Genomic DNA, 14,300 nt, shown 5'->3' on the forward strand with positions numbered 1-14,300 from the left:
CTATATTTTGTTGCAGACTTCCATCATTAGCCTTGCAGGAAGAACTTGCTTTGTACAGATTGCTGGTAAGATCAAACGGAAGTTTGCTTCTGAGTGCTTTTAGCTTGGTGCCTTCCAAGAAGCACCTTCAGAGTAAAAATTTTTTTTTTTATGCCTTAAATTTGAATTGCTTTATGGAATCTTCAAAAAGTTTAAATGAATTCTATGAATAGTACAGTCTATATTGCAAAGAATATTCCTTTTGAATTCCTTGAATGAAAAGGTAAGGTTTCCAGTTGAAATTGTATCAGTGTTACTAACTTTTTCCTGTTGTAATCCGGGGATTGAACATGGTTCTTTTAATTAGTTTTCCACAGCTGTAGTTATACGTCCCGAGGGAGGAATTTGAAGGGAAGAAGTACTTATTTTGGATCATGGTTTCAGGGGTTTTTATTTATCAGAGCAAAGCATGTCAGGTATGGCAGAACAACTGCTTTTGATGTGGCAACAAGACAAGGGAGCCATTGCACCTGCAGGTTTCCTCTCCTTCCTCTCTCACTCAGATGTGTTCCAGTCTATGAATTGGTTACACTGGCTATTAGTGTGGACGTTTCCACACTTGTTATTATTCCTGCTTATTACCCTAACAGGGATATAGTGTGAGTCACTGTTCTACTGCTGTGAAGAGACACAATGACCATGGCAGCTCTCATAAAAGAAAACATTTCATTGGGGCTGGTTTACAGTTTCATAGGTATAGTTAGTCCATGGCAGGTAGCATGGTGACAGCAGGCAGACATGGTATTGGAGAAGAAGCTGAGAGTTCTACAGATGAATCTGTATTTCAGAGGGCAGAGTCCACGATCATCATGTCAGCAAACATGCAGGGATGGCATATATATATATATATATATATATATATATATATATATATATTCAAATGAATAAAGGCAGGAGGCAAGAGGCAGGGGGCAGGTGGCAGAGGAACAGAGGGAGGATGCAGGAGTAAGGAGTTGGGGCAGAGGCAGAGGCAGAGACAGAGTCAGAGGCAGACTGGATTTGGCACAGGCACTTGAAACCTCAAAGCCCATCTCCAGTGACATTCTTTCTCCCATAAGGTCACACTTCCTATTCCCTCCAAACAGTTTCACCATTTGGGGGCCATGTATGGAAATATCTAAGCTTGTGGGAACCATTCTCATTCAAACCACTATGGTTATTCTGTAGCTTCAGAGCTCTCAAGTCTACAGAGTTCTAGAGAGAATGTCATCCTATTGGTCTAGAGGTTCCACTGTGCTCTGTAGACAGGGGTTGGCCCAGGGAGAAGTGATGTTAATGGTTCTATCACTAGAGTATTAAAGTTCTGGAATGCAGACTCCTAATCCCCAAACCTGTAGTATGAAGTACTCTATTATTGAAAATTTCAGCACCAACGTCTATAAGTAGAAAATTTCACACCAGGAAACCTTCAACCATGAAATTACTAAAATTTGTATTAAGTGAATAAAACACTTGTAAAAGCTAAATGAATTTTATATTTAGTCTTCAGTCCCATTACCAACATTATTTCTTCTTCTTCTTTTCTTCTTCTTCTTCTTCTTCTTCTTCTTCTTCTTCTTCTTCTTCTTCTTCTTCTTCTTCTTCTTCTTCTTCTTCTTCTTCTTCTTCTTCTCCTTCTCCTTCTCCTTCTCCTTCTCCTTCTCCTTCTCCTCCTCCTCCTCCTCCTCCTCCTCCTCCTCCTCCTCCTCCTCCTCCTCCTCCTCCTTCTCCTTTTCTTCTCCTCCTCCTTCCTTCTCCTTCTCCTCCTCCTCCTCCTCCTCCTCCTCCTCCTCCTCCTCCTCCTCCTCCTCCTTCCTTCTCCTCCTCCTCCTCCTTCTTCTTTTTTTAATGTATGTACTTCACAATATAAAACGAATAGAAATATAATACTCAAGCATTTTAGGGATAATGAATACAACGTGATTATGTCTGTATGGTAGTCTTCAGTGCTCCAGAAAAGCTGAAAAGCTAAAGGAAGCTTAGTTTTACAGTCTGGTCAAAGAGTCGTGGTGTAGTAAAACCGAGCCCTCAGTCCTGGGAAATTAATAGTATGGTGATGAGACAACAGAGCCAGGCAGCATTAGCACGTAGCTGTAATTAGAACAAGAGGTTAATGATTTTGTTTCAAATTTGAAAGTTTTATGAATTTGATCTGTAGTTCAGTTTACATGACTATTTGCCTCATTGTATATTAAATGTAGTTTTCTTAAATTTAAAACTAAAAAAAGTCATAATTGTAAATAGTTGAAATGTTTCTTTAATGGAATTACCTTTAATGGCAGTTGGCTTTATTCTTGAACACGTTAAGCCTCCACATAACTTTACAGTATTTTCCTGAAATTGAGTCTCTGATTTCTGAAATGGGAGTGGGAAAAGATGTGAAAAATGATGGCCTCGAGCTTTTTAAAATCCAAATTGAAACTTGTACTACAAAGAGAGGAGTTTAACCTGAGAGTTTCTGCCTCTATCAGCATGACACAGAGCAGCAATTGAAGTTTTCTTACACCCCACGGTTCTAATAAACACATTGGTTCATTTAAAAGGGATTCATCTTTTTCTTGGATTTTTGGAATTCAGAAAAGAAGGAACATAGTCTAATGCATTACATACTATACATGCTGTAGATGTACCAATCACGTTTAGAAGTCTGTGTTAGATGCCAGTAGTGTTTATATATAGACAATTAAGCATTTTATAAATGTCTGAACAGGTTGTTGAACATTATAGAAGATTGTTTTGTTGAGTAGAACTAATCTACTGAAAGGTAACTTATGTGCATACATAATATATATCTAATATTTCAAATTATATAACTTCTATATATTATGCATGTTATTTTGGAATTTATAACATAAAGCATATTAAGAATCTATCTTAGACGATGAATAAATACACTTGAGCCATGTAGTTTTTAATTTATTATGCTCTTGCTACTTTTAGCTATAGATTTGATATGGATCCTGATTACTTGGAAAAATTAACAGAATTAACCACCTACATTTTATGTTTGTAAATAATTCATCACATTTGATAAAACACAAATAATTTATACATTATTAAGGTATAAGAAGAATACCAATATCAAACAAAGTTGAGGTTTTTATTAGTTCTGCTTTTTATTAAATTTTCAACTACCCAATTAGGTTATATTGTCATGATTTGGCATAAAAAGTTGAAATATTATTTCAGTTATTACTTAGTAACTTCTTAATTATTTATGAAGTTCTGTGTTAGGTTATTGAATATTGAATAATTATAATTTATGTACATACATGATATATGCTTAATTTATGCAGATTTTAGAAGTTATATTTATTAATGATGTTATTTTGGAATTTATAACAAAGAATATTAAGAATCTATCTTAAAAGAGAAACTTTGTCTAAAATCTAGACCATATTAACCTAATTGGATAGTTGGAAATTTAATAAAATATATAATAAACAAATTCCTCTGCTTTGTTTTATGGGTTATTATAACTTATGGATCTCAGAATGCATATACCTAGATCTCTGAATTTAGATACCTTACAGTAAGAAGAGCTAAAAATATTTTCTCTGATCACTTAGGCTGTGTGTGGGGAGTTCAGCTGGTCACTCCTAATGATGCACAAGTTGTCTATAGCCATAGTTTTACAGCAGTGCATTGTATGACACAATTTTATAACATTCAGCCTATAGCAGTGATGGCATTCACTTGTCACACATGAATCTGTGGATCAGTGAGAGTGATTGTGTTTTAAACATCTAATAAAAGGACAGTACGGAAAGAGAATAGCACTGGAGAGACATTGACAAGAGACAAGGCTGCTAGTGAACAACTGAAGAAAATGGTTGGAAATCCTTTTCTCTTTTAAAAGTTGTTATTTTCTTCTCTAGAGTTCATACATCTTACACAATGAAATATGATCACATTTAGCCCCCATTTTCCTTCCAGAACTCCATCATCATCCCCAATAAGTTTTCTTCCCAACTTCATCTTTGTTATTTTGTTTTCTTTCTCTTTCCTTTTTTACAAAGACATCTACTAACATCAGTTAGTGCTTTCCGAGTCTGGGAACCATCTGCAGGAGCATGAGAAACTGACCAGTGTGAGTATTATCATAGAAAGAATGGTCTTCCTGTCCCTCAGTATCTATCAGTGCCACTAGCCCTCAGTAAGGAGCAGGGCTTCACTTCTTCTCCAAGTTATGGTAAAATTTTGGCCAGTTTGACATTATGCAGGTCTAGTGTAGGCAACCCCAGCTACTATTAGTTAATGGAAATCACCATCCAAATTTATTTTGTAAACTAGAACTATCATTAGGCAGGCATTTTTTTAAGTGCTCTAATTCCATTTAATCCCATCTTCTGAGATCTCTAGGTCCATGACATTCTGAGCCGTGACTACTGACTCCTTTCCTTTGATCCTATATAGACTTCTTACTTTGCTCTCGAGCATTTCATGTCTTTTCAACCTTGACTTTCTACCATGCCTGCTCTATAGATCTGTAGCTTTGCAGACATCAAACTGTCTAATTTTTCTTCTGGGACTATGGGGAAAAAATCATATGGCTTTCTGCGGTACTGCTTGTCTAGTATAGATTCACGGTTGCCAACTGCACAGAAATCGATTGCACTCTTCTGACTCCACTCTCTCCACTCTCTCCCTATCTATTTATTTTTCTCACACTCTCTGGAAGCATTCTCTTATTTTACCATGCCACCATTCTCTTTTTTCATAGCACTTTGTCTGACTTGTCTGAGAGAACAAAAACCAGGCAAAAGGCAACATTCTGGCTACCAAGTGTCCTCCCTCAGTGCTATTTGTATTTATATGTGTTTATAAAAGTTAGTATAAAAAATGATGTTACAGATCAGTGCCTTCACTTATTCTTCCCCTTGCCTCTTCAACAGTGTAAACCTGTGTTCATTTTCTCTTTCTGTGCGGCTACCACTTCTGTATACAGAATCGCCACATCTCTACTGCCCGAAGTATATTTATAAAGAACAGGCTTCATTCACTTCTGTCATAATTTTATTTCATTACTTATTCATGTGTATCTCTGTGTGTCCAAGTACATGTGAGGAACTGTCTGCCAGGCGACAACAGGGTATCTCCTGTCAATAGCTTTACCAGCTAACACTGCTTCTTATCCATACTAACTGAACTAGCTTTCAAATACCTGTAATCTTTCTTACTCCTGACACCACTGTGGTTTCAGAGTGGTGACAGGAGCGGGTTACTGGAGCCTAAGGAGGCTTGGCCAAGTGCTTCACTGAAAACTTGTGTAAGATGACATCTGAGAATAACAACCGGGGTTGGGAATTTGGAAATCACTATGAATTCAGCCAGGAACATTTTAGACACTGGCCTGATCTGAAGAAACGGAGGAAGAATTCAAGAAACTGGGCTGTCAGTGCCGAAGACCTGGATGTGAAGAAAAGGTTGCTTTACTCTACCAATTTATTGTGTTTGAATGTTGGAAACAAAAAGACCAAGATGGGATGTTCAGAATCCTCAGAACATCAAAAGATAATTGAAGTAACATTTTGAAAGAGCTATGAGGAACAAATTCAGGCAGAAATTATTCTGAAGGAAAAGACAGAAGGAAATAAAATCAAAATCAGAGGCTAGGGAGATGGCTGAGTGGGCAAAGTGCTTTCTGGGCCAGCATGAGAACCCGGGTTCAGATCCCCAGTACCCACATCAAATGTCAGGCATCATGTATACCTGTCACCCCAACCTGGGAAGTAAAGACCAGTAGGTTATGGGGCTTCCCTGTCCAGTCTTTCAAAAAAGGTATCTTCAATAATCAGTGTGAACTTCTGTTTCAAAGTCAAGACAGAAATAACTGCAAAAGCAAACAATCAAATAGAGATGTGGCGGAAGTGAGTGAAGAACACAGTCACCCGTGTCCTCTGCAGTAAACAGAAGCAGGAAGTCATGTGTGTAGAGGTCTGTCCAACTGAGGGGCCTTTTCTCTTACAGCCCCAGTTTTCTCTGAAATAATGAACTCCTGTCGTCTGCAGGCATTTGTACTTATTACTGAGATAGACAGAAATCTGCCCAACAGGATCAAATGAGCTATTTCTGTGTGCTTCTCTCCTCTGTCTGTCTTTGAATCTATTTCTGTCTATCTCTACATCAGTCCTCCTGTCCTTTCTCCCATTTTCCTCCTCTTCTTTCTTATCCTGCTCTTTTTTTATTTTATTGATACCTCCCATAAGTCCATATGCTAAGATTGCTGCTAGGTTCATTGTAAATAACAAAACTTGTTGAAACTTGTTTCAACAAAAATGTTGAAAATGGGCATGATGACTCGGGCAGGCCTGTATTCTTAGCACTCACAAAATAGTTGTTGGAAGAAAAGGAGTTCAAATCCACCCTCTGCAACATAGACCTCAATGTTGGCCTGGGTGAGATCATCTCATACAAAATAAATCATCCCAGGAAGAATTCAAGTTGGACATTACAGGGAGAAGCCTAAATAACCAATGTGTCACTTACTTAGAAGCCAGGAGTGGTGACTCATCCTGGAAGTATGACCCCTCATCTGGGATTTGAACTTGAACTCTTCTTCTTGTGGTGCAGAAGTCATGGACTGACTGACAGCAAACAGACATATAGGATTAGGCCTTCCTACTAAAGCAAAAACAAACAGAAGACAAAGCCAAAACAAAACAAAACAGACAAACCAACAAAGAAAACAAACAAACAAACAAACAACACATATGCAAAAAACCAAAAAAAAAAAAAACTACATGCAAAATGTGTTTCCTAGAGTGTAAGTTTCTAAGACAAGAAACTGCAAAAGCAAAATGCAGGTATGAGCCTGCCATGAGTTGCGTTATGAGTGTTGCAGTATTGCTACCCTGCCTATGTTTATATATGTCCAAAGCGAGAGCATTGGGAGGTGGAATCTTTGGAATGTAATTAGACCTTGAGGGGAGAGCTTCTAGGAATGGAAGGAGTATCTTCTAAATCATAGACTTACAAGAGAAGACTTCCCACTCCCTAAACAGACTGAAACATAAAGATAGCACTCCTCTGCAGGAAGCAGGAAATCCTTATTAACAACCTGGCATGCTAGCTCCCTGATCTACTTGCCTGGCTTCTAGGACCCCTGATCTAATTGCCTGGCTTCTAGGAGTATGAGGGGAAACAGTTTAAGTATCTGTTGTTACAGCCCAAGCTGACTAAGACAGATGTTTTCTGTGTTTCTACTAGAGACAGATGCTGCCTGGATCTAGATAGTTTATGTATGTCAGAGAGTAAGAAGAGGGACTGAAACAAGAGTCAGGCTAACATGAGTCTGAACCCGGCCTTGTCAGAAGCTCCGAAACTTGTGCCTTGCCACCCTCGCTCTTTGATCTTGCTTCATTATTCATCAAGTGAAAAGTCTAATGCTGTATAGGATTCTTGGGATAATCAGATCAGATATTGCAAGTCCAGCAAAAGGAGAATCCATAACTATTGCTGCTTTCACCAAGCTACCTACTTACTGCTATTGTAATAGTTTCTATTTTCATTATTATTTTAATCATAATAAAACTCTATTCCAGTATTGTTAGGTATAAGACAGACTCTGGGCCTCTGCTTTTGTCATTATAAAGAAAGAAAGTGTATAGTATTTTTTATATTTGCCAATTCCACTCCCCTGACCTGGTCAGTAATCTTTATTCGCATGGGAGACATCAGCATACAACGTCTTCTCTTACTGGACCATCCTGAATTGACAGCTTTAGGTGTTACCTCTTTTTTGGATAGTTAACTTTGTTTCTTCGCTTCCAGTGCATTTTTGAAGGTTTCGACTTTCTAGGATGCAAGATTTTTGTTGTTTTGTTGGTTTTATTGTCTTTTTGCTTTTTCTTTTCTCCCCTTCCCCTTTTAATTTTGAGATAAGGCTTATTTATTTATTTATTTATTTATTTATTTATTTTATTTTATTTTTTTAATGTGTCTGTGTATACTGTCTCTTTAGATACACCAGAAGAAGGCATCAGATCCTGTTACAGATGGTTGTGAGCCACCAGATGGTTGCTGGGAATTGAACTCAGGATCTTTGGAAGAATAGTCAGTGCTCTTAAGCCCTGAGCCATCTCTCCAGTCGCCCCCCCCCCTTTTTTTTTTCCTTGATAGTGTAGGTTGGCTGGCTTAAACCTCATCTGTAGCCCAGTCTTTCCTCAAATTCTCACCATTTCTCTCTTATGTGTGGGTCTCCAGGTTTTACCTCCATACCAGCTCAAGATAAATTGTTAGGTCATTGTCAATAGCTTTGTATGCATTTGTTGGTAACCATCTGTATAGATGTAGCTAGCTTGGCCTCTAGATGGAAAGATGTTTATATATATATTTATTTTCGATTCAAACTGTTTTGTCTGTTCCCTCCAGCCCTAAATCCTCAAATTGCTCTACCTAGGCAAGCCTTTAAACTTTTAGTCATTTTCTCTTCAAAGACATCTTTGTCCATCAAACTTGGCTTTTCATTCTACCTATTGACCAGGCTATCTTCTTAGTGTTAAATTTTTATATGTCTCCCTGTGTGGCCTTTTCCTTGACAATATCTCTGACAGAACTTGATTTGAGTCCAAGGCAAAGATCAATGAACACAAACAAATAAAGGAAGGCTACCTGAGCTTTGTTTCTGAGTCATTTTTAACAGTTTCATTCAGATATTCCTCAATATGAGATAATTCTTACAGCATGCGTTTTACCCATCTAAAGTATACAATTTCCATACTTTTTGTAGAATTAAAAACTAGCTTGTGTAACACCATTCTCAGTTTTAAAATATTTTTTTAAATTCAAAAGAATCCTGGTATGTATTCTAAGTGGCCTTTTATAATTGTCACAGTACCTAGGCAACAATATACATTTTGCCTATAAATTTGCCTATTGTCAATATTTTGTACACTGTATAACACTCCTTTCAAACTTTACCCACATACCCTGCCCACCCCTCCACTCCCAGCTTTCAAATTCAACACCTCTTCTTTATCATGAATTGATGTTACATCCAACATATTCTGCTAAATACAGAAGTACAACCTGCTCAGTCGTGCTACCTGTATGTTTTCTGAACTGACCATTTGGTATTAGATAACCAATTGGGTTGCTGTTCCTTGGGCCATTTCTTAGTTACCCATAGTTGTCTGAGGGTCAGGGAGTTTGCTGTGACATTGTGACTTTTGGGACTATGAGAAGCTGTACCCACAATGCCTCACCAGCATGGATTGGGGAAGCCCTGGAGTTCTTATTCCTACACAAGCAGCTCTCGGCTTTTAAGAACTGAATTCTGGGCTGTGGAGATGGCTTAGTGACTAAGAGACCTTCCTGTGTAAGCATGAGGATTACAGTTCAAATCCTCAGTACCCACATCAAACTCAGGCACCACCAAACATGCCTATCACCTCAGTGTTGAGGGTGGACACAGGAAGAACCCAAAAGCTTCCTTGGAATTCAGATTAGCAGAAGAGCTCAACTTCTTTTGCAATGAGAGGCCATGGCTTAAGCAACCAAGGCAAAAGACAATAGAGGCATATACTTGATGTCCTACTCTGGCTTGTGCTTATGTGTGTAGGTATCCACACACATCTGCAGACATAGGCACACACCACACACTTACGTCATACTCCAGAGCTGAGTCCTGTCTGCTCAGATAGGAAGGAGGAAGGTTAAAGGGGCACAGGCATGTCGGGATATGGTGAGCAGAACACTTCTGCTTTGATTTGTTTTATATAGTTTCCATGTTGGAATCCTCTACAAAATTTATTGTAAAAAAAAATTGAATGGCTTCAGCTGCTAAAAGTAAATAGGGTGGTAAATAAATAAATGCTTTGATTGCCACTGTATTAAACCTCAAAGCAAGCCACGTTATTATCTTCATTTCAGTGAAAGTAGAAATTAATGAAAGAAATTTAAGAGGCAATGTACTACAACTCAATTTATCCCAAATAACAATAAGGTTAAAGAGAACAATCAGTGTCCCAATTACAGCCTGTTTTTGAAAAGAAATGAAAACAGTGTATATCAAATGTTATTGTTACAGCCAGAAAAATAATGAGAGAAAACTTCTCTCATGCTGGTTGTGCATCTGATCCACAGAACACAGAAAATGATGTGTCTGTTTTCTCATCCCTCTCAAAGATGGTACAAGTTCTCTTCTTGAGGCATTGAAGAGGAGTTTGTTTATTGCATGCTGGGAATCCTTAGGGTACTAGAGCTTAATTCTTTCCGTGAACCCTGGCTGAGCAACACAGGCATGGCTTGTTATTAAAATGATAACCCCTGGTACTGCAGGGGATACCGGTAGTTGAACATTCCCCTGTGCAGCTGGTAGGAGTGTGAATTGAAACTACCAACTCAGAAAGTAGTTCGCTAATCTGTATTTGCAATCATCAGTATGTTAAGATCTGATGTCCTTTGCCTGATAGCATCACTTTATAATTGATAGAAAAGAAAGCTATTTAGTCTGGTGTTTCTGCACAGAGACCTGACATCATGAGTGTTCATTATAGCACTTTAGGAAAGGTAGAGAAGTCCTATATTTGTTCAGTTGGTTTCAGTGGGATAAATATTTTGCTTGTCTTATTTCATTTGTTTCTCTGCCCAGTGTCTATATAATTTTTTTCCGATCTTAGAGAAAAATCACTGTAGATGTTATTTTACATTCTCATTTCAGTCTTAATAGTTTTACAAGATGCACATTTCTATCCATTACTTTCTGTATATTTCTTGAGGTTGGCATAAGAGGTATTTTTCACCTACAAAATGAGCTTTGTAGTTTCATATTTGTCAGCTCTGATGCATCCCTGTAACTTCTTTGAATGACACCCTATTGTTTGTCTTGCCTATCTACATAGGTTTTACACATTCTGTAGATTATTTAAAAATTGCTTGCTTATTATTTCTTTGCTTTTGCAATTAATTCTTTAATGAACAGTTCTAAATAGACTCTCAGTTTTACTTCGGGGAATTTGTCTAGGGTATTGCCTGGGAAGAGACTTGTTGGGTTATTGAGTTAGTATCACTTGAGTGCCAAGTTGTTACCAGTCATTTATACCATCTGTAGTACTGTTGTTTATGTCCTTTAAACTTCTTCCTATGGATATTTTCTTTGCCTGCTTCTTTTCTGTTGGGTTGGTTCCTTTGCTCCCACTGTTATGGTTTTCAAAGGGTTCTCTCCTGTTCCCTAAATGATTCAATATAGGTGTTAGATGGCATTGTTAGTCTCTCTGTTAGGGAGATAAACTTATGTTTTAGTGATCCGATTTAGCAGTCTTTTCTTTAAGATTTTAACTAATTAATCAATTAATTATGTTTTTGTATATGCTTCTTTTGAGAAACAGAAATCTTTTCTATCCTTTCTAAGGTTGTCAACACCTTTTTCAGTTAGTTTTCTTCTTGCATATTCTACAGTTTTGTCAGATTTGGCATACTGGTGTGAATGAATTAGGGGTGTGTGAGAAGGTCTTGATCCGTTTCTCTTATTGTAGTAAGCATAACCAGTTGTTTTTGTGCTGTCTTAAGCCTTGTAACTATGTTCCTTCTCTGTGTGCAAGGGTTGACTGTTGTTTACAGGGGATTTTCTCCCTCATATGAAGCAGAGTGGCCCATTACTCCATGTTTGAGGTTAACATTCTACCTTTTTGATTGAGGCATTTCTCTATATTTTATTTGAGCTAATTCATCTTCTTATGAATTTGTGTACACAAAAATATTTCAATAAACTTTTATGAACATGCATTCATCTTATCTAATAGCCTAGAATGTTCCTTCCTTTTCATATAATTTTTCTTTATTGGTATTTATTTAAAATGACATTTTTTTTTACTTTATATTTACTAATAAATGGATTAAAATTTGAAAGTGCATTTGAAAATGGTAAAATTTATGTTTAATTTGAGTAAACTGAAAGCAAATTTTTAGAAGCATTTTAATATTATTTTTACTTACATTTAAAATTTATATTTAGGTGTGTGTATGCAGGCATGCCTCTGTGTATGTCTACATCTTTATTAAGGCATGTGTAATGAAGTCCTGGAACAAGCTGTGGGAATTGGTTTGTTCTTTCTACTGTGCATGCCCCAGGGATTGAGGTCATGTCATTAAACTTGGAGGCAAACACCTTTACCCTCAAACCATTTTGCTACCTCAGAAAAGCATTTCTTACGAATTTCGAACTATCCTATGTTTTTCTAAGTGGCTCATAGAATACTTTAATTATTATTAGAAAACATTTTTTTTTTTTTTTTTTAAAAAAAACAACTTTAGACAACAGGTCAGCACTGTGTTATGTTTTACTTTAAATTCATAGTCCTTGCAAATCATTGGTTACATGATCTTTATGTTTGTAGGTGGTTGGAATCCGTTTTCTCACCCCTATAAAAGGCTGGAGTACGGAAAATGGGAGCTGTATATACCACCCAAGCAGAATAAATCTCCCCCGATACCTCATGGGTCCAAACTGAAGGTACGTTCCCTTCTCTCTTTTTGTTTGCTTGTTTCTTTCTTTTTCTTGATGAAGTATTTGCATATAGCCAAACCTGCCCCAAACTCAATCTTAAGTGTGCACCACAGTACCACAGAGGCCCATTTAAGGCCAGTTTTGAAGGTCTGTATTGAGTAGCTGGGCTCTTTCTTTGTTCCATAGGGTTTCCTGTTTTGAGCACTGTGTGGATTTACTATCTTTCAGAAATATTATATTATTTTTTCCTTTATTTATTTAGACAATTTTATGAGCCCAGATAGTTCCCTGACTATTAAAATTAAGTGTTAAGTAAATGAATTTCAAAATGTGGTTTCTATGTAAGTGGTACAATAATTAAATCTATTTGGGAGCTTTCCAAATCCAAACTTTTAAATCTGAAATCTTCAGAATCAGAAGTCTTTTGAGAGCTGACATGATGACACAGTGGAAAAATTCCATAGCATGAAATTTTGTTTCTTACATAAATTGTCAAGAATCTCTAATGCTTATCTTCAGGCTATGTGTGTAAAGCAGAGTTGAAATATGCATGAATTTTGTATTTAGATTTAGATTTTCTCTCCAAGATGCCTCATCTTATATGCAAGTATTAAAAAGCTGTTGCTATGTATTTTGATAAGGATTACTTAGCCTGTCCCAGGGATGAATGATTTATGGTAATGCTACCTTGGGTATCCCCCTCTTTACTCTAATTTAAGTCCTTTATAAAGTTCTGTCTGTTCTTTTTCAAAAGTGGTCTACCTTAATCACATTAAGTAATGTTTTAAATTATTTTAACAGATACTATTTAATGGTTAAAAATACTTTTACATTCTCATCCGGGTTCTTAAAAATTATTGCTTTAGTGTCAGAAAGATGGTTCAGAGGTTAAGAGCACTGGCTGGTCTTACAGAGGGTCTGAGTTTAATTCCCAGTATCCTCATGGTGGCTCATAACTATTTATAATGAGCTCTGGCGCCCTCTTCTGGCATGCAGGCATATATACGGGCAGAACACTACATACATAATAAATAAATCTTTTAAAAAACAAAGCCAATTACTGGTTTACAGCCGGGAGAGATTAAATAAATATTAGGTAAATTGTTCTTTGTTCAGTACAAAACTCTAAAATTTATGGTGAGGGTAATTGACTAGAAACTCTGATACAAGATATTATTACTAGTGTTTAGACATTTCAAACGATAAGGGTGCACTTAGCTGCTACTATAATACTAAACCGTGACATATTTATTTATTCATGTGTGGAAACTGATGTACCTTTTGGGGGAAGCTATTAAAATCTCTGTAAAAGACAACTGATAGGAACTTTTTGGCACCTTACCCTGATGTTATCCCTGGGTATGCTCTCTTGGTAATTAAGAGATGTAGTTCAAGCAGGACATGAAAATTTATTTCAGTCCACAAAGGGATTGGCCTTTTTTTATTGTGGAAATCTCATATGGATTATCCTGTAACCAGTAACAAAATAAGCATTCTCTACTGCTGACGTGGTTCTCTGCAAAACATTTTCAGCTGAACTATTGAAAAAAGACTTTAACTATTTATACCATGTTATAAATAAAACTTTAATTTTTTAATTCAATAATAAAGATGAAATGGTGTTAAATAAATTAAACATTCATGCCCTTACAGATACAAGGAAGACCACTTACCTGAAGGATAATTAAACTCACATTATTCATGCTCTTTATACTTCAATGTACATTATTTAAAACACTTTATTCACTACTTAGAAATGTATACTGATAGTATCATTATTAAACCTAAATAAAGGAAATTAGCAATTTTCATAGTTACTAAGTATTCTTTTTTG

The 14,300-nt window shown here is 36.7% G+C and overlaps 1 protein-coding gene across 2 annotated transcripts in view; it reads left to right on the plus strand.

Moving 5' to 3' along the window:
* The window catches only part of Gbe1 (1,4-alpha-glucan branching enzyme 1), a 227,105-nt gene that overhangs the window by 63,207 nt on the left and 149,598 nt on the right, over positions 1–14,300 (plus strand). For both annotated transcript variants that reach the window (XM_034515560.2, XM_076943070.1), the window contains exon 3: positions 12,357–12,472. In XM_034515560.2, the coding sequence (XP_034371451.1) occupies positions 12,357–12,472 (116 nt within the window). The remainder of the gene's footprint in view (positions 1–12,356; positions 12,473–14,300) is intronic.

Source organism: Arvicanthis niloticus, chromosome 12, assembly GCF_011762505.2.
Source record: "Arvicanthis niloticus isolate mArvNil1 chromosome 12, mArvNil1.pat.X, whole genome shotgun sequence".
NCBI lineage: Eukaryota > Metazoa > Chordata > Mammalia > Rodentia > Muridae > Arvicanthis > Arvicanthis niloticus.